The following is a 21,061-nucleotide window of genomic DNA, read 5'->3' on the forward strand; positions in this document are numbered from 1 at the left end:
GACCCGGCCCACGTAGACCGCGAAGGCCGGGTCCTCAGGAGGATGCAGCCCATGAATTTGGACACGACCTACATGAAGAACTTTTCTTGTGTGCTGATTAGCACTGTTCCCTCACAGCAACAAGGTTCTGAGTTCGACCCCCCCACCTGGCCGGGGTCTTTCTGTGTGGAGTCTCCATGCTCCTGCCATGCCTCCGTGGGTTCTCTCAGTGTACTCCAGCTTCCTCCCACAGTCCAAAGACATGCAATTAGTGGGGTTAGGTTAATTGGTGAATCTAAATTGCAAATAGATGTGAATGGTTGTGTGTTTCTTTGTGTTACGCCCTATGGTAGCTGGTATAGGCTCCAGCCCCCCTACAACCCTGTTAAGGTTAAGGGGAAGAGAAGGGTTGGATGGTAAGTCTTGTTTTCAGTATCCTGTTACTGAAAAGACACTTTTCCTCTGTTTCGGATCCCTTTTCACGATTCTGTGTGAAAAATGAATAAAACCTGAGTAATGAGTCACTGGAGCAAACACAAACTATTAAAATAAACAATTTAATTAATATCTGTGTGTATGCACAAAAAGAAATAAAGCTGTAAAACTACTTAGATGGTTTTACTTCCCATAAAACAAAACTGTCTATACTGCCACCCAGTGGAGAAAGTTGTCTACTGCGACAGGCGGAAATCCTGTCACACGAAACGTTTGCTTTATGGTCGCTCTGAAAGGAAAAGTTTGAAACACTTATTCAGTCTATTTTTTTTATTATCTATCTTATTAACATTATCATTTATATATGCATATGCGTGCATGTATAAAATAAGAACTCTGCAGACTTCAGGAAAAGAAATTAAGGAAACAATGAAGTTGATTAGACTTTCCAGGAGTTTCTCTGACTACTGTTCCGCATTTATCGTCATGAAAATATTTTAACACCTCCAAATAAAAATATTTTACGATTTTTTAAGAACTTCATAAACCTGCAAGTTTACATAAGTAAAATTTAAAGGGACGAGCAACGGTAGATGCGCTTATTTGTAAGTAATCACTTTCAGGGACAAATGATGAGCACACATAACAGAAACAGAAACATAAAGATGGGATGGTGAATTGTTTAAGACATATCTACTACCGAGATGCAATCTTCTTCTTCTTCTCGTGTGTTATTAACAGCTTTGTCACATGAAAGTTTGGGGCTATCCAACAACAAAGGGACAGAGAAGGGGAATAACATCGCCACAAAGGACATGTCACGACCTTCCTTGTATGACTGGGCATCAAACTTTATTTATACAGGGAAAATTCCCAAACCATACTTAGTTTTCTAGTTTAATCTTGTTTTACTTTCTTTCTTCAGCAACTCTAAGACTGAGCTCAGCGCTTTACCAAAGTGTTTTTGTTTTGTTTTTACTATAGATGGAAAAATCACACAATGACAAAAAGTATATTGCCGATTGGTACACACAGCAAAGAGTGTTGCACCGACACCGTGGAGGTGCAACACTTGCAAAGTAAGAAGCAAGCTAGAAAGGAAAGGTGCAGCAGAAGGAGGAAGCTGATCTCAAGAGGTGAGGTCTGAGAACTCTTTACCCAAATACATGTGCAAAAAAATACAAATCATGACTAATATATAGTATAGTATTATCATTTTTTGCTTCAGCACCATATTTACTTAATTAAATGTTTAATAGACATTAAATATTAACTTTTACTAGAGTATTTTAGATCCGTCTGCAGACATGCCAGAGTCTGAATGTCTCTTACTAATAAAATCAAAGGTTGTCAAGTTGTTGCTGACTTATTTTGGCCCGTTTGTTACGGTGGAATTTGGGGACTTTAAGGAATGTCGTTGCTATAACGAGACTGGACCACACATGGGCGCTGTGTATTTCATATGGGGTCTGTAAACTGATAAACTGATAGGAAGAGGCTGGTACGTGCACCAAAGGTCCTCTTCCACTTTTTGGATTCTCAGTCTCCAAAAAGGTTTGGAGTCAAAAACGTCCCAGAGTCTCCCGGTAGATACAAATATCGTGTCTGAAAACACGACAGAAGAGGTTCTCTTACAAAAAGCTGCTAATAAATTGGTGAGTACATTCAACAGGTAATTACGTGAAATTACATGAATGTCAGGTGGTGGTGACGGGATGGAGGGGGGAAGAAATTATAGAGCAAAATTGTAAAAATTAAAAAAGCAAAGAAAAGAAAGAACTGCTGGGACAAAACGAGTCTCAACATGAGTCCACAAAGTGAAAACGAAACGAGGAAAACATCGTTGCGGGCTTCCCCGGTGAGTATGGACCATATCCAAAATTAGGTCTGCGCGTCTAAGAGTGTGTCGCGCGAAAAAGGCCCGCCAGTAAAGTCACGCATGCATTAAAACAAAACAAAAAGAAAAGCAGTTTTACATATTTTATTATTATTATATTTAAACTGTTATAATATGATTAAATGCAATTTAACCGCTGGCTTTTACAGCCGTGGTTCGTGTGCTACTAGTTTCACATCTCTGATCACTGACACGGTCGCTCTTTTAATGTGACCCCTGAACGCCTTTTATAAGTTATAAGCTGAACCTTTTATATTTGTTCATAAAAACGCAAATGTCCACGTAAAAGCTGTGAAACGCAGCAGAAGCAGATTTCAAGTGTGAAATAATTTTAAAAATAAGCAGTACAAGTCTGAATTCACTGCCTTTGCTTTTTTTGCACATGCGCTCTAGTTTCTAAGGAAAGAAGAACCAGAACTCAGTTAATGTGTTGGTCAAATCAACAGTTCACATTAAAACCTGCAGGGGCGGTTTAAAGTGACGCTCATGCACAGCGCCCTCTAGTGACTATGGAGCGTTTGTGCAAGCCTCAGCAGCTGCGTGTAAACATTTCTTGATCAATCAGTTTATTGGATTTAGGTTTTGAAATTTACAACAAGGTAAAATATAATAATTAAAGTATATTTTCTGACAGAGCAAAAATATGAAGAACATCACACTCGGTCACAGCCCAAGAAGAGGCGAGATCAGATAAAGTGGTAACTTCAAAAATGATACTTTATAAAAACATAATTAAATAAAAGAGTGTGTTTGTCAGTGGCGTAAAGCGCACACGTCCACGTGGCAGAGTGTGTCTAAAACCCAGAATCGTGCTGTTGCTAAGCTGGTGAACATCTGAAGGCTGGCTGTCACTGCAGGAAGGAAGACGCTTTTATATTGCTGCTCAGTTACCTGCTGCAAAACAAAGCACAGAACACAACAAATGAAGTGGAGATGCCTCGAGGGCAACACAGCTGTTATATGATTGGCACATCTATATACTGATGATTTTCTCTTGTATCAAACACGTAAAGCACTTCTCACTATAATGCAGAGCTCTGGGAAATCTAAAAGGCCAGCAGGCCCACTGCAAAGACAAATCAACTGTCTTTTAGATTTCTAAAGACAGCGATCTACATGCAAAACACAACAGGATCGTCCTGTAAAAGGTCTAAATATACTACTCGTGTTGTGTGTTAGCAAAGAGGGCTGCGCATCAGCTGGAAATTTGTGCCCGGTGTTTTCACTCCTATTTTCTCAACTGCATGATTTCATAAGATTGAACCTGGTAGATTTTGTCTAATCATGCTGAGAAACATGTGGACAGACAGACAAACCACACAGGAATTACAGGAGCCATCGTCACTCTTTTTTCCTATTTACATTTAGGTGTCTAACCGCTAAATGGTGGTTAGTGTTTTGTTTGAGAGTTGCACTTGAGGAAGAGGAAGACGAGCAGTGCAGCTTTCAGTGAACGCTCGGTTTGCTTGTCAAAGCTCCATTTTCCCTTACTAACCTTTAGACTCTTCAGACAGAGTAATAAAGAAACACATATGACTGTGCAAACGTATTGTTTATTGTATTATGCACGACTTCCCTTGCACATCTTTTGCATAGATGACACATGTTTCTTTTTTATTTGCCTGTCCTGTCGGGCACTGGAGCAATCAGAATTATCGTCTGAAGGCTTTAGAAGAAATCATGGGGTGAAGTGATATTTTAAGCTCTGACTCTTTGTTATTTTCTTCACTTTTTTCTATTTTGTCTTTTAACCCAGTTAAAGCCACTGCAGATGCTTGGCTTTGTGTAATTGTGTGGTAAAATGGCATTTGGATTTGACTAATACTGATACAATGGCATTAAATAGACGTGTCTGCACACCCACACGGTCTGATAACACCCCCCTGATATAAAGCTTGATACTGCGCTCTTTTATATTTAAGATAATAAACTGTTTACACCTGGAACGCGACTCGAGAAAGCTGCTATTAAATGGGTGCGCTAATTTGAGCTAATTTGATTACTGAAAGCGAGCGCCGAGGGGCTCGGCATCAGCATTATGACTCATACGGCTAGACGTATCGCAGTTTGCTGGAAACTTCTAAAAAAGCCCCAATTAAGTGTTATTAGGTAGTAAGTAGGTGTGTGATGGGGGTCTTTTGGAAGGTGTCAAAATTATTACAGGAATGAAACCGATTTTTGGTTATGTTTTCAACAAATGAGGCATTATTAAAGTTATATTATTATTATATGATATTCTTCTAAGAGTAAAACATTTTACGACAGTCGGTAAAAGAATAAAATGTTCTGGGGTTCTAAATATGCTAAAACGGATTCACCGCTCAGTCTTCAAAAATCTATTTTTGTCCTGCTTTTTGTTAAAATTAGGTGACACAAATATGGCAGCATTGTCTTGATAATTTCAGTTTCCTGTTGACGTTTTCTCTCTTATCTGTTGCATATTCATAGTGGTGGGAAGCACCACACTGACTCTGCTCAAAGAGTCTGAAACCACATCCTTAGTCACGCTTGTGACTATGACGCCCGACAGCCTCAGCTTTGTTCCGCTTGGCGTTCTCACACAGACATCAGCGCATCTGTGACTCTGACGCTTCGCTCACTGGTAAAGTTGCTGGAGTTTTAATTAAAATACGGTAAGATCATCATTTATTTTTCTCAGTGAAAAACTGAAAATGCTGAGATTATGATCATCCAGTATTAATTTGATAATTTTTGGATTTTGAATTTGTTAAGAAAAGTTTAGGGTGTAGTGTTCTTGCTAAACCTGACGCTCATCTCGTCGGATATTCATTTTTAGCCACTTACTCACTTTGTCCAAGTTTAGAAGTCAGTTACAAAAAAGCTATTTATTTATATCTTTTTAAAACACCTTTTTTCTGCCACACAACCACAGCTTTTTCTAAATTCTTCTGTGTTTAATGCAGCTGTTAGCAGCGGGTGGCCCCATGGCTCCCCAACATGTGTTCTTTTTCTTGCTGTGGAGCCTCGCTCTTTTCCTTCATGGAGGTAAGCAAGCTCTGTGTAATCTTTTTGTTTTCTCACTTCATTGATTTCTGTAGATATCGATCCATTTATTGTATTTCGGATGCGCTGTGGGTTTGTCTTGTCGTGGTTTTTGTGGCTACATTTTTTATCAAAATTAATTTCTTCAAATGAGTAAAACTGCAAAAAAAAAGAAAAAAGAAATGCTTTGATTTTGAAGAATATTGTTAAACTGGAAAACTAATAAATGTTAATTTTTTTTAGCATCTGCATCATTTTGCCATGTCACCTGCTGGACAGACTACAGCGAGTTGTTGAACTGTTCGTGCGCAGCCTCTGTGCCGATGAATCCCCTTAACATCAGTGTCATTTGCAGGTAAAAGTTGCAGTGTGGCTATTTATGCAAACACTTTGTGGAGGCTTGTTTGAAATGATTGATTGGTTTATGCATTACCAGCTTCAGTAACCTTTTTATGGTATAGATGTGTTGTCAAATCGTCCAGTTTTAGTGCATAAACTGATTTTCATCTATATGCCATAGTTGGCATGAGGAGCTGACCGACCAGTGTTGCATTTATACCAGCGTTTATGAATTAAATGCAACAATAATAGGCTATCTTAGACTTTATTTCTTAGTCAATCTAACCACAAGTGGACACATCAGAACTTTCTTGTATCATTTGGGTCCAAAATTCCCTGACTTTCGGTGTCATTTCAACTAGAAGGTCGAGGATCTCCCCTGCACACTTTGCTTAGGAAGAATTATGCAAAAAAGACATTGCAATTTGTAACTTGCAATAAGGTGCAGGAGATGCCAATGAAGGACCACCACGTCCTGCACTGATGACGTATTTTGTTGTTGGGGTCTCGTTGGGGACACATTAGCTTTTAGTCTACAAAGCAACCCTTACTTAGCCTATTGCTGGTTGTTTATACTTGTACGAACAGCCGTCTCCGTGTGAACTGATTGCCCAAGATGGGTTTAAAACAAGTGTAAGCCTTTAATCTTTATCTGTCACAGAAAACAGGTGGCACGAACAAACATTTTTAGATTTATGTCTCATTAAAGAGACACTATGTAGCAGAGAGACAAACTGCACTCCCTGGCGGCGACACCGTTTCAACACCACTGAAGTTTTAATCGCTTTAGTTCATATTCATTATATTTATTAAATATTTAGTTGATCAGTTGATGCTTTTCTTTTTTATATATGATAATACAAATAAAACATGTTTGGGGTTTTTAAAAATCACTTTAAATATTTAACAGTGGGCTTCAAAAAATGTTAACGGGCTAATGAATATTTATGTTTTTATTCAGGTGTGTTTTGCTTATAGAAATATTAGCGCATGACTGAACCACCTGCAAATCATCAGGACCCCATTAAAAACAGTCAGTTTTGGGTTATATTTTTTTTAGGGGTGAAGATGAAGACGTTGATGGCAGCTGTGTTATCCGACCGCCTCAGTCCTGGTGTCAAATAATCGATGAGCGCTTTGATGATGTTGCATCAGTTGGAACAGTCTGCAGCACGACAGTCAGCGAAGAAGGCAGCTCATTCATAAATGAGTCATCCAGCTGGAACCTGAGTGAAGTGGGTAAGTAAAACTGATAACTCCTCAGTCTGACATTTCACTATGTGTCATCTCTGCTGAACACATAAAAAAGTTACAGAAAACAGCCTGTTGGTCCTCCAGTGACATTTCAGTGGCGTCAAAATGTGTGTTAAAGACAAATTAAGGCATGTTAAATAGGTTCCCTATTTTGGTTATAGGCGTATGGTTATTGATCACCCTCCATACATTAAACAATTTCCGACACAGATTGAGAGTTCAGAAAATCCAGAAGTTGCAAGAATCATTCAGGCAACTTTCCCAATTTACCCGAATCGTTGTTTGCCGGTGAATGCCCGCCCATCTGTTTTATACTCGAAATGAAAACAAAAGCTAAAAATAACGTCCAGCTGCCATTTCTGGGCATGCACACATTTTCATAAGATTCCCCTGGGGCTTTGTTTTCACAGTGAAACTTAAGCCTCCTTTAAACGTTCAAGTTGAAAACGCAGCGGGATTCTACAACATAACCTGGAGCCATGACGACGCCGCCGCCGACTGCCTCAGATACAGAGTCCGCATAAGAACGAGCGAAAACTTGTTGAAGGTAATAGAAATATAAAAACCAATAACTTGGACGTGAGATTGAAAAAAAACATCACTGTGAAATTTCTCTGCTCACGAAATTCTGATGTTTTTCATTTTGTTCCTAACAGGATCCAGTTTTGTCCAAGGAAAGAGTGTCAGAAATGCACATTCTGATCAACCACAGTGAACTACAACCACAAACCAATTATACTGTGGATGTTCAAGCCACATATTGTCCTGAATATGTCTTTCAGGGTCCATGGAGTGAATGGAGTTCCACTACAAACTGGAAAACAAAGGCGTTAAATGTCAAAGGTAGCCTTAATGTTCAAAGTAGCATCAATATTGAAGGTGGAAGCTTATCCGAATTTATTTGAAAGTGTTTTATGCGTTTATGTTCTGCATGTGTCTTCATGCATACGCTTCAGTAACAGGAAGGGTGTCATTTGTTTGTCTAAGACTAAAAATTTTAAATGCCTTCTTTCCAGGTATTTGGTGGCACATCTTCCTGCCCATCGTTACCGGCTTCATTTTTTGCCTGGTTCTGTGTTATTCACAGAAAACGTAAGTATTTGAAACACTGTCTTTTCTTTTTTAAACCCCAGCAAACAGTCACGATTAAAAACGTAATCGTTTGCATTGTCAGATTTCCGCCGAATCTTCATTAATTGCACAAAAAGAAACAACTCAGCAGAGTTGAAACAATTTAATACTGGAGGTCAACAGTAAGGCTTCCAGTAAATGATTAACAAAGCTTTAATCTGCATTTTCCTGGCATCACCTCCCACATATAGAGAAACCACTGCAGCATGTACGTGTGCAGCTCTTGCACTGAAAAGGCTAGCAGACATAGGAAGTTATGCAGAGCATCAGTGTCAGAGAACCGAGAACACCTCGCTTATCAAGTTCACACGGTTACAAGAAACCTACACAAGTTCACAAAAGCACATGAACTCTGTGCTTACATTTGTTCTGTTTGTTTTTTTTTGCTTTCTCTTTCTTACCTGTTTCAAATAAGGACGATGAAATGTTCTTCTCAGAGGAGTGATCGCACTTTTGGTTTTGGGTTTTTGAAATGATTCTAACACATCTCTCTTGGGTACAGATGAATGGCTAACACTGTGCAAGTGGCTAACACAGTGTTAGCCACTGGCACAGTGTTAGCCACAGCTGAAAGCGATCCTACACTGATAAACGTTGAACGATCAGTTTTAGTAGAAACTGTTTCAGGGACAAACTGTTGGATTCAGCTTTGTTTATTTTAAAGCTGTGGCTTGTTTTATACAGAAAAACGCTCCAAGTGACACGACGTGTGACACTATGTATATCGTAATTATTGCAGGGAGCTCTATAATTAAAAAAAGGTCCTTTATTATCATTCCAGCCCAGAGAATCATCTCAGTTTAGGCAACAAACAATGGTGAAACATGCGTCAAAGTTTTCCTCGTCTTACGGCGGTAAAGAGTCTAAATCCAGACAAGGATTAGTCGGGTCAAGTCGCAGCGCTGTTAACAACTTTCAAGTGTTCATTTCATAGAAAGGAAAATTTTCTCTACTACTAATAAACTTATCATTATGTCTTATAGATGACAAATAGTCAAATAGCAAGATGTGACTAATGAATTCTGCTAAACTCTGTATGGTCTTTCACATGAAATCTGTTGTGTTATCAGCATTTCTAGTTCGTAGCTGAGAGAGCTGTTGCCTTTGACCACAACTTCATAACTGCTCAGCTCACGTACTGAAAGCGAAAATCACCTCCACAAGACGCGACACTGAGCTATAAATGTCATTGTTCCTTCTCTGCCTGTTGTTCTGTTTTAAAAATCATTTCACATTTGTCTCAGGTGTTGGCAGAGAAAACTTCAGGTGATCACGTACATCCCGAGCCCGGATGAGTTTTTCAAACCCCTGTATCTCAACTACGAAGGGAACTTCAAGGTAAGACGGCAAAACGACGTCACTCGTTGCGTTTTGTGTGTAATTTCCAAATCGAGCCAGCAGGTGCTGCCACAGGGGGACTTTCTGCACATCTGGACCCTGTTTTGTGGGACTTTCCCCACACTTCACACTAAGGGACTCCGTGATGTGAATGAGTCAGTGTGCAGGGGCTTCAAGAACCTTTTCAGATATCAGTATGAAATCTTGTGGGTTGATATTTGTGTGTAAAAGTCAAACCTGTTCCACCCCAGTGGAAAATACCACCGGTGAATCTATTTTGATCTTTGCTTTGACATAGTACTAGACTAAAAACAGCCTGCTCTTCATCTGAAAGGCACACAAGTGAAAAGGTCGTGGTTTGCACTTTTGAAATCGTTTTGCTGCTTCTTTATGAATCGCTTCATCTTCTATTACCCTGTGTATTTACCCTAATGTGATTTATGCTATTTTTCTTTCTAAGATTAGGGAAATATTGATCATTATTTCTTACAAAATGCACTCCCTTTTCTTTATGTTACCTCATTTAAAATCCAAGCAGATAGTCTGCACTGTATTTCTAAATAGCTGGGTTAAAAACACCCTGTCATGTCTGCTTTTGCTTCTCATTTGCTGCCTCTTTAGAATAAAAACAATCCAGTACAGCAGCTTCACCACATCTGGTTTATAAATGAGTGTAGAGCACATGGAAAGAACCTGCTAGTATAATTTAAACATACCTTTAAAATAGACCTTTTACGCAGAACGGTTCTTCCATTGCAAATGTTCCACATCCCCAGAAAGTATAAAATTAGCCCCGCAGCAATCTTGGTGACAGACAAAAAAACCCCACACATCCGCCTCAGTTCTCACTCTAGTTGATGAATTGCTCCCGAGTACGAGCGACAAGTCGAATTCATTAGCTTTGGCCATGGATGCAGTTGCACACATTGTTCAGTAGAGTGCGCTGCTGCAGCAAATGTCAGAAACGACATCAGGCAACAGGAGATTATTCTTACTTGGTTTGTCAATGTTGACTGCCCGCTGTAACTCTTTATTTGGCACCAGTTCCTATCAGAAGGTGGCAGTATTGTTATTGGTAATTGAACCTTTTTCGGGGGGCTTAAAACACACTTTACTGCAAACCACATTCACCTATTCCCACACGCTTTCATAAAGAGTGCCCAGGGTGCTTTAAGCACTAAACAGAGTTGATTATTTTGCTCAAGGAACATTTGAGGAGTTCTAATTGTTGGGTAACCCACTCCACCGCCACTTACCCACTTTTTAAGTCCTTAAAAGCAATCTTTAATTTTAAACACAGTGTGTTAAATGCAAGAGTGCCTAGGGTGCTTTAAACACTAAACAGAGTTGATTATTTTGCTCAAGGAACATTTGAGGAGTGGGGTTCGCACTGCTTCCCTTCTAATTGTTGGGTAACCCACTCCACCGCCACTTACCCACTTTTTAAGTCCTTAAATGCAAAACTCTGTATTACGTCTTTCACTCAGATATGGTTGTAGTTTGTTTGCAGTGTCTTTCACCCTTGTGGTGCAGAGTGCTTCCTTTCTCTCAGCGATTTTAAAAAGATTGTCGTGCTGAAGAGCTTTTTTTCCAGGATGTGGTGGCCTATGCTTTGAGAAACTGATTCATGCTTATCTGGCCATCAGCTTGCTGCAAACCAGTGGTAATTGCAGAAGGTTTACACCTCATTGACACGTATGGGTCGCTGTAAAGTAATGTGCATTTTAAGAAAGAGACATACTTTAATAGTGCATTAAAGTATAAATAATTTCTTAGAGCATAGGACATATATGCTCCTTTTGAGCTACTCCCTGCAGTCTTTCCACATGCAACTAGTATTTGTATTAGTAGAAACAAAAAATTTCAGGACCTGTACCATTTAAACATCTCTGGTCCTGGCACTAACAGTTAAATCTTTTGATCCTGTGAAAGCCCCAGACACTTAGGTACTTGTCCGGATGTCTCAACCACACTTGCAAAAGAACCTAAGATAAGGACAAGGTTCTCAACATTAAAGCGAACTTGTTTTGCTTTTGTAAAAGGTGATTTTTAATTAAGTATTAGTTCTTTGGTAACAGTGAAAATATTGAAATCCATTATCTACCACAACAGTCAAATGAACTGATATTTCCGCCAGCAGTCCGGCAGCTTTGCTCTCCTCTGGGACCTCCCCATCCTTCCACATACATACACTGAAAGCTGGAGGTGGGGAGAGAAACGGCAAGACCCCCACACATTAGAGCAATGATAATAGATATGATATTCAAATTCAAACACTTCCTGAGTGGAAAAGTGGATGTAGTGGGTTGTAATGCAGCTTCTGCACAACCTTTTGGATGTGCAGTAGGGTAGCAGCATGCTTGGCAGGCACTCACGCTGCAGCCAGTGAATGACACTGTTAGGATTTTAATTCTCATGCAAATCTTTTGGTGCAGACTGTTTCCTTGGGAAGATGACAAAGCACACTCTTAAACATTCAGCTGACACTTTTTAGCATTTCTTTAGTCCAGCATGTTGATGTTTTCCCCGTTTGTCTCTTACAGGAATGGGTGAAGCCTGTATTCAGTGAGTATGATTACCTGAGGATCAGTCCAAATGTTCAGACGATGAGTGAGAAGCAGCACGACATACTTCACTGGAGCGACGAGAAGCAGCGAGACAACGAGGACAACGAGACGAATCGAGGCGGCGACATCCACCACATGCTGCAGCCTCACAGCAACGTGCTGCTGCACTTTCCAGACGGTGACAGTTCACAGGGCAACAGCCACTCCACTGGACACATCTCCATCCATACTGTAACCTTATCTGGAGAAGATTTTGATGAGGAAGTTACATCACAGAGCTCCCTCAGAAGTTACCAAGATGGAGCAAGCTTGGGCTCCTTTAGGGAAGACAACAGAGAGCATGCCAGCTATGATTTAGAGGAGCCTCACATGTCCAGGATGGACAGACAAAGTTTGGTATTACCACAGCATGAAAACCGCATATCCAATGATCTACTAGTGGAAAACCTAAACTTCCAGCCTCACGATCAGTTTGATGAACCAGAGAGGGTATCTCTTGACTCATTTGAGCAGTCAGAGGATGGCTACCCTCATGTGGACCTGGACACAATCGATAGTGGTTTTGGGGAGTGCGGCAGCCCCGGAGCATCAGACTCAAATACAGCAGATCAGATCAACTCTGATTTATTTCATCAGCACACGAACTCAAACTCAAATTATGTCAAGCAGTGGATGATAATGTAGCACTATTCAAGAAGACTCAGGCCACCTGGAGAATGAACTCCATGAATCACAATGATTCAAAGTTGACTGACTGCTACCGTTTCAGATTGTTGGGCAGTGGGGCACACGTTTATTTAAGACTTGGATTTGTTGATGATATTTGAATTAGAAAAAGAACCTAGTTCAGTGGTCATGCTGTAATGTTGTGTATTTTTATAGTCTGAATGTTTTTTTTCTTGCACTATAGTCTTGTTCCGTTATTTTAAAAGAACAGCTCCAAGTGAGAGGAGACAGAGAAAGAGACTCTATGCCTGAAAATATCAGTAGATAAAAATAAATGAAATGAATAATATTTAATAAAAATACAGTGATTCTGTGAAATGCAAATTCATTTACATACGTACTTATAAGTGTTGATTTAATTTAATAATAAAATGCTGCAAAAGTCTGATTATTTCAATGCTGACTCGACAGAATTTAACAAATCATCAATCAAAATTCTGCTTTGATTTAGATCGCCTGAACATTTTTTGAAATCCATTTATTTTCTCATGGTCGTGCACGCTTTGTTAGTTTGTTGCTATCAAAGCATGCTTTGTTAGCATGCATGCTGCCTTATCAAGATATTGATAATGTCTGTTTTCCTTGCAAATGCATTTTGGCAGAAACCACTGAAAGTCCTGCTTTGTGCAACGTCAGACAAAAGTGCAAATTTGGAACAAAATGTTATCTGAGGATGAGATGAGTCTTCATCTCATTCATCAGCAGGAAGGAGACAAGTGCGTCAGAAAAACTTCATCTCCAGTTGTATAGAGTCTGCTTGTGTGTCTTCTTTCTTCAGACTTTGTGTTTCACTTGAAAGTGTTAAATGTAACTTCATATTTAAAACAGGGGTCTGCAACCTTTAACACCCAAAGAGCCACTTGGACCCGGTTTCCACGCAAAAGAAAACACTGGGAGCCGCAAATACTTTTTGAAATCTAAAATGAAGATAACACTGTATATATTGTTTTTTACCTTTATGCTTTGTGTGAACAACTAAAGTAAGCAAAGTTTATTTATTAAGCGCTTTTCACAGACAGGCAGTCACAAAGCGCTGTACACAAATATTAAAATAAACAATACAATCAATAGACATTATACACAATGTAAAAGATCAAATGTAAATAATGTAAAGAATATAAAATATGTAGATCAACAAAAGGCTTGTTTGAACAGAAAAGTTTTTAACTGCTTTTTAAAAGAATCCACAGAGCAACTAAGGTGTGTTGCTTATGAAATCCATGAAGTTACAGAGAAAATTACATTTTATTTATGTAATTAACACATTTTGAACTCTTAAAGAAATATAACAAAAGGAAAGACACCCAGCTGAACTAAAATGATCCAGCAAACAAAAACTGTTGTGAGCCGCCACCCTTATATCGCCTTTGGGCTTTTGGAGCCTTGACCTGACTTTTAAAAAGTAATTGGAAAAAAGCACTATGCTGCTAAAAAAAATAGATATTTGCAAAATTCTGCCTAAATATGTATTTTACCTGGTTAATGTGTGTGGCGGGGCGTGGGCGGCACCCGCAATCATGCCTCGCCACCTTAAAATCTGTGCTCTCTATGCTGTTGTGTTGTCGGGCTGTGAGCTGAAAAGCTACAGCCGGCTGTGTGCGTACAACAACCGTGTGTGAAAAGTGGTCAGTAAAGAGAAGCTGAAAATCATGTTCATGCAAACATCGTCAGGTCTGCCGTGATATGTTTACAATAAGAATTCTGGTCCCGAACCTCTGCGCACAGCGTCTGCAAATCGGGGCTTTCATCTTTACGCAGGACTGTAAGCTGCCATCTGTGAGGCGTGAGCGGTGCTTGTTGTTTTCTACAGTCAATGGTTTTAACATAGTTCATGGTGGAGCTGCCGACATAATGTGGATCCGAAGATCCATAACTGGCCTACCTGGGGTCGAAAGTCTCGATAAATGCACAGCGTTTCGGCGGGTATACCGGCTTCCACGAGTGTGACGCTTATTTTGAGCGGTGAAAAAATAAGAAGATATAATTTTATTTTTATGTTTCAAAATCACAATAATCTTCCAATTTAGAACTACAAGTTAAAAAAAGAACTAAACACAAATAAAATACACTTCAGCTAAATACTTCTAATTTATTTTCCCAAACCACCCGGAGCTGCAGTATAAGGACAAAGCCGCAGGTTGCCAACCCCTGGTTTAAAAACATTGATCAGTAAAATAAAAGTGTCAACACAATTTACATTTACAATAATTGATTACGCAGCAGTGGAGAGTGGACTTTATCAAAGTAGATGTCTTTCTGAAAGCGCTGTAACTAAGTTTAAGAATATAATCCAGCCACTGTTATCATCGTCAATGCCCTGTACCAACACAGAGCAGAGCAGCTATCTGAACGCTACCCCAACAGAGGTCGATTATCTTGTTAATAATTTCACCTCCTCACTACGTACGACTCTGGATACTGTAGCTCCAGTGAAAACTAAGGTCTCTAATCAGAAGTACCTGACCCCGTGGTATAATTCTCAAACACGTACCCTAAAGCAGATGACTCGTAATCTGGAGAGGAAATGGCGTGTCACAAATTTAGAGGATCATCATTTAGCCTGGAGAAATAGTTTGTTGCTTTATAAGAAAGCCCTCCGCGAAGCCAGAACAGCTTACTACTCATCACTGATTGAAGAAAATAAGAACAACCCCAGGTTTCTCTTCAGCACTGTAGCCAGGCTGACAAAAAGTCAGAGCTCTGTTGAGCCAACCATCCCTTTAACGTTAACTAGTGATGACTTCATGAACTTCTTCACAAATAAAATTTTTATCATTAGAGAAAAAATTACCAATAATCATCCCACAGATGTAATATTATCTACAGCTACTCTTAGTTCCATTGATGTTAAGTTAGACTCTTTTTTTTCCAATCGATCTTTCTGAGTTAACTTCAATAATTACTTCCTCCAAACCATCAACGTGTCTTTTAGACCCCATTCCTACAAAACTGCTCAAAGAAGTCCTGCCATTGATTAATTCTTCGATCTTATATATGATCAACCTATCTCTAATAATCAGCTATGTACCACAGGCCTTCAAGGTGGCTGCAGTTAAACCTTTACTCAAAAAGCCATCTCTAGACCCAGCAGTCTTAGCTAATTATAGGCCAATCTCCAACCTTCCTTTCATATCAAAAATCCTTGAAAGAGTAGTTGTCAAACAGCTAACAGATCATCTGCAGAGGAATGGTTTATTTGAAGAGTTTCAGTCAGGTTTCAGAGTTCATCACAGCACAGAAACAGCTTTATTGAAGGTTACAAATGATCTTCTTATGGCCTCTGACAGTGGACTCATCTCTGTGCTTGTCCTTCTTGACCTTAGTGCAGCATTCGATACTGTTGACCATAATATTCTATTAGAGCGATTAGAACATGCTGTAGGTATTACAGGTATTGCACTGCAGTGGTTTGTATCATATCTATCTAATAGACTCCAATTTGTGCATGTAAATGGAGAGTCCTCTTCACACACTGAGGTTAATTATGGAGTTCCACAGGGTTCGGTGCTAGGACCAATTCTGTTTACATTATACATGCTTCCCCTAGGCAGCATCATTAGAAGACATAGCATACATTTTCACTGCTATGCAGATGACACCCAGCTCTATCTGTCCATGAAGCCAGATAACACACACCAATTAGTTAAACTGCAGGAATGTCTTAAAGACATAAAGACTTGGATGGCCACTAACTTTCTGCTTCTTAACTCAGATAAAACTGAGGTCATTGTACTCGGCGCTGAAAAGCTTAGAAATATGGTATCTAACCAGATTCTTACTCTGGATGGCATTACCTTGGCCTCCAGTAACACTGTGAGGAACCTTGGAGTCATTTTTGACCAGGATATGTCCTTCAACGCACATATTAAACAAATATGTAAGACTGCGTTCTTCCATTTGCGCAACATCTCTAAAATTAGAAATATCCTGTCTCAGAGTGACGCTGAAAAACTAGTTCATGCATTTATTACTTCCAGGCTGGACTACTGCAATTCATTATTATCAGGATGTCCAAAAAACTCACTGAAAAGCCTTCAGTTAATCCAAAATGCTGCAGCAAGAGTACTGACAGGGACTAGAAGGAGAGAGCATATTTCTCCTGTTTTGGCTTCCCTTCATTGGCTTCCTGTTAAATCCAGAATTGAATTCAAAATCCTGCTCCTCACATACAAGGTCTTAAATAATCAGGCCCCATCTTATCTTAATGACCTTGTAGTACCATATCACCCTATTAGAGCACTTCGCTCCCGCTCTGCAGGCCTACTTGTTGTTCCTAGAGTATTTAAAAGTAGAATGGGAGGGAGAGCCTTCAGTTTTCAGGCCCCTCTTCTGTGGAACCAGCTTCCAGTTTGGATTCAGGAGACAGACACTATCTCTACTTTTAAGATTAGGCTTAAAACCTTCCTTTTTGCTAAAGCATATAGTTAGGGCTGGACCAGGTGACCCTGAATCCTCCCTTAGTTATGCTGCAATAGATGTAGGCTGCCGGGGGATTCCCATGATGCATTGAGTTTTTCCTTTCCAGTCACCTTTCTCACTCACTATGTATTAACAGACCTCTCTGTATTGAATCGTATCTGTTATTAATCTCTGTCTCTCTTCCACAGCATGTCTTTATCCTGTCTTCCTTCTCTCACCCCAACCGGTCGCAGCAGATGGCCGCCCCTCCCTGAGCCTGGTTCTGCCGGAGGTTTCTTCCTGTTAAAAGGGAGTTTTTCCTTCCCACTGTCGCCAAAGTGCTTGCTCATAGGGGGTCATATGATTGTTGGGCTTTTCTCTGTATCTATGAAGCGCCTTGAGGCGACATTTGTTGTGATTTGGCGCTATATAAATAAAATTGAATTGAATTGAATCAATGAATAACAGATGAGATGTTCTATGGTAAATGTTTTTGTATTGTTACGGAGATGTCATTGCACCTCAAAATTTAATATTGTGTCAATTTTGCATCATACAAAGTTTAAGCATGAACGTGCAGTTCAGACATAAGTCTGAGAAAATTTGTAATACATGTTACTACATTTTTAGTATCTTCTGCAAAAATGTATTGGGTTAAAGTAAATATCTAGATAAAGTTGATTAACAGTGCAAATTCATGGTTTGCAAATCACTGTGACATTGTGTAACTTTTAACTGATCAAGACGGAATCAAATAAGTTAGAAAGGATATTTAAAGATGGAATATATGCTGCGATCACAATATTGCTTTAGCATGTCATCTTTTAGCATCCATATCATTTTCACATTCTATCAGTGAAAGCCTTGAGGCGCTTTTTATTGTGACATAAAGACCCTGCAATATTAGAGAACAAGCCCCAACCATCAGAAGGTCCCCTATGAGCATCAGTTAGAGACTTTGTGAAATAAGAACTCCTTTTTATTGACAGCATCTCCAGCAGCACCAGGCCAGAAAGGGCCAGTCAGAAAGAAAAACAATTTAAAACTAGAGAGTGAGATTATACAAATGCTACTGGCATGCAATAGTTGTATATAATGGGGCTACAGATGTAAGGTACTTGCATTCATATAGCTCTTTTCTATTCTTATTGACCACTCAATATTTGGAATGGTAAATGGACCAGAGCACTCAAAGCACTTTATACAACATGCCACATTCACACGCATTCATCAGAGAGAAACTTAGGGTTGCTTAGGTTGGTGACTTGCCCAAGGATATTTGGCATACAGACTTGGGGGAGCCAGGGGTTGAACCACCAGCCAAAGAGAGCTCCCAAGCTACAACCACCCCAGTGGACTGCAAGTCAAGGTAGGAAGGTTCCTGGTTTGACCCCGGCTGGGGTCTTTCTGTGTAGCAGTGGTAGAACATTTTCTACCACCTTGCCACTCGAGAGGGAAGTACCCAGCCAACATGTATATATGGGCCCCACCTGGTTTTTGCGCGGGCTGGATGGGTATCATGTGGGCATGGGCTCAAACTGGGCTTTTTGTATAGGGCCTACTTGGGTTTTTCCACATTAAACCCATATGGGGAATCCCAAGTGGGCGCTTTTAGTAGGTCCTAGCTGGGTCAAACATGGGAAACACTTAACTTGGTCCAAATGGGAAACACACGTAGGACCCACTTGGGTTTTCCACCTAGGATAGACATGGGCTAACACAGTCATTTAAGGATAGGCTGTTGTTGTGTGCCCCAGGTGGGGCAAAGTGAGGTAATCAATATATGTTTTAGTATCGATGACACAGGTGGGGCCCACCTGGTCAAACGATATGGGTTACACATGGGCAAATGCAAGTCAGAACCTAAAAACATGCCTATGTGGGCCCCATATGGGGCAAAGTGAGGTAATCAATATATGTTTTAGTATTGATGACACAGGTGGGGCCCACCTGGTCAATCTATATGGGTCGCACATGGGCAAATACAAGTCAGACCCTGAAAACATGTCTATGTGGGCCCAATATGGGTTATGTTAAGTTAATATGGGCATATATTTTATGTGGGCTCAAGATTGTTTAGTATATATGGGACCCACTTGGGCTTCTCACATCAAAACCATATGGGCAAAACCAAGTGGAAACATATAGTAGGTCCTTGCTGGGTCAAACATGGGAAACACTTAACTTGGTCCAAAATGGGAAACACACGTAGGACCCACTTGGGTTTTCCACCTAGGATAGACATGGGCTAACACAGTCATTTAAGGATAGGCTGTTGTTGTGTGCCCCAGGTGGGGCAAAGTGAGGTAATCAATATATGTTTTAGTATTGATGACACAGGTGGGGCCCGCCTGGTCAATCTATATGGGTCACACATGGGCAAATGCAAGTCAGAGCCTGAAATGTTGGCCCCATATGGGGCAAAGTGAGGTAATCAATATATTTCTTTAGCACTGATGACACAGGTGGGGCCCACCTGGTCAATCTATATGGGTCACACATGGGCAAATGCAAGTCAGAGCCTGAAATGTTGGCCCCATATGGGGCAAAGTGAGGTAATCAATATATTTCTTTAGCACTGACGACACAGGTGGGGCCCACCTGGTCAATCTATATGGGTCACACATGGGCAAATACAAGTCAGACCCTGAAAACATGTCTATGTGGGCCCCATATGGGTTATGTTAAGTTAATATGGGCATATATTTTATGTGGGCTCAAGATTGTTTAGTATATATGGGACCCACTTGGGTTTCTCACATCAAATCCATATGGGCAAAACCAAGTGGAAACATAGGCATGAGTGGAGTAAGGCTTGGTGCATCATGGTGAGTCCCCAGTAACTGAGAAGCGTAACTATGAGATGGTTCAGGGTCAGTTGATCCATTTACATATCTACTATTTGCTCGATGATATTCGAATGCAGTTAATAGGCTTGAAAACTAAAATAATACTTTATACACAGAGTTTCATGTTGGTCATCCCATGAAAAACCTTTACAAGTCAGCTGATTTTTATTTAATGTTTTTGTACAATAGCTTTATTGAGTGTACCCATGTAAACATTTACCTCCACACTAGATATTTTGAGTTACAGGTTCTGAAAGTACATGTGAATGGGTCAAATTTTTAAAACAACACTTGATAAGTACAGGAGACTTTTCAGGGCTGAGAAAACAGTGCAACCAAATTTACACCCACTCCAAGTATCACAATCTGAAGCCAAAATCTTGTTTCTGTTCAGCACGATTATTTCTGTAACCAACACTGAGCATCAACATCATGTATATCATAGTTTCAGAATCAAAACATAACCAGTTTTTTTAGATTTGTGAGGGGTGGACTAGCAAAGCAAGCACTGGTATTATGATCATTTACTGGAGCCGACTTCAAAAAGTGTATTTCTGAGTATGAGCATGTACTTATATGTTACTGCAATTATATATGAGAGTAATGTTTGGTAAAGTGAGTACAAGAGACACCACCTTTAGCAAAAGGTAAGCTGAGCAGGTAATGAAGCAACAATTGTGAATTCACCATCCAATGGTGCACACTCTTCTGTGTGTTAAAATTGCATTCAGGATTTTCTCTGTGCATTTATCAAATCAGAATGAGTGATGGACATTAAAAGTGAAGTAAGTGAGGGAAAAGAGAACAAATGTAGTCAGTCTAATAGTTGCTTCAACAGGACTTTTGGACTTGGAATCCACAAGTGGGGATAGGTTAACTGCATCAAAACATCTCAGTTTAGTCTTCATCTCTGGCTCTCTCCCACAGCACGTCTTCCTTCTCTCACCCCAACCGGTCGCAGCATATGGCCCCTCCCTGAGCCTGGTTCTGCCTGAGGTTTCTTCCTGTTTCAGTTTCAGTGCTTGCTCAGAGGTGGTCTCATGATTGTTGGGTTTTTCTCTGTATGTATTATTACAATATACAGCCGCTTGAGGTGACTGTTGTGAGTTGGTGCTGTATAAATAAAATTGAATTGAATTAAACTT

The 21,061-nt window shown here is 40.0% G+C and overlaps 1 protein-coding gene across 1 annotated transcript; it reads left to right on the forward strand.

Moving 5' to 3' along the window:
• The first annotated feature begins 1,807 nt into the window (after positions 1-1,807).
• On the forward strand, positions 1,808-14,435 carry il21r.1 (interleukin 21 receptor, tandem duplicate 1). The gene is made up of 10 exons (XM_085178491.1): positions 1,808-2,069; positions 4,760-4,944; positions 5,236-5,317; positions 5,558-5,669; positions 6,714-6,892; positions 7,318-7,454; positions 7,564-7,750; positions 7,924-7,999; positions 9,283-9,376; positions 11,920-14,435. Exons 3-10 carry the CDS (start codon positions 5,257-5,259, stop codon positions 12,625-12,627), a joined length of 1,554 nt encoding a protein of 517 aa, XP_085034617.1. The 5' UTR covers positions 1,808-2,069; positions 4,760-4,944; positions 5,236-5,256; the 3' UTR covers positions 12,628-14,435.
• Positions 14,436-21,061: the final 6,626 nt, after the last annotated feature.

This window comes from Neolamprologus multifasciatus, chromosome 11, assembly GCF_963576455.1.
Source record: "Neolamprologus multifasciatus chromosome 11, fNeoMul1.2, whole genome shotgun sequence".
Lineage (NCBI taxonomy): Eukaryota > Metazoa > Chordata > Actinopteri > Cichliformes > Cichlidae > Neolamprologus > Neolamprologus multifasciatus.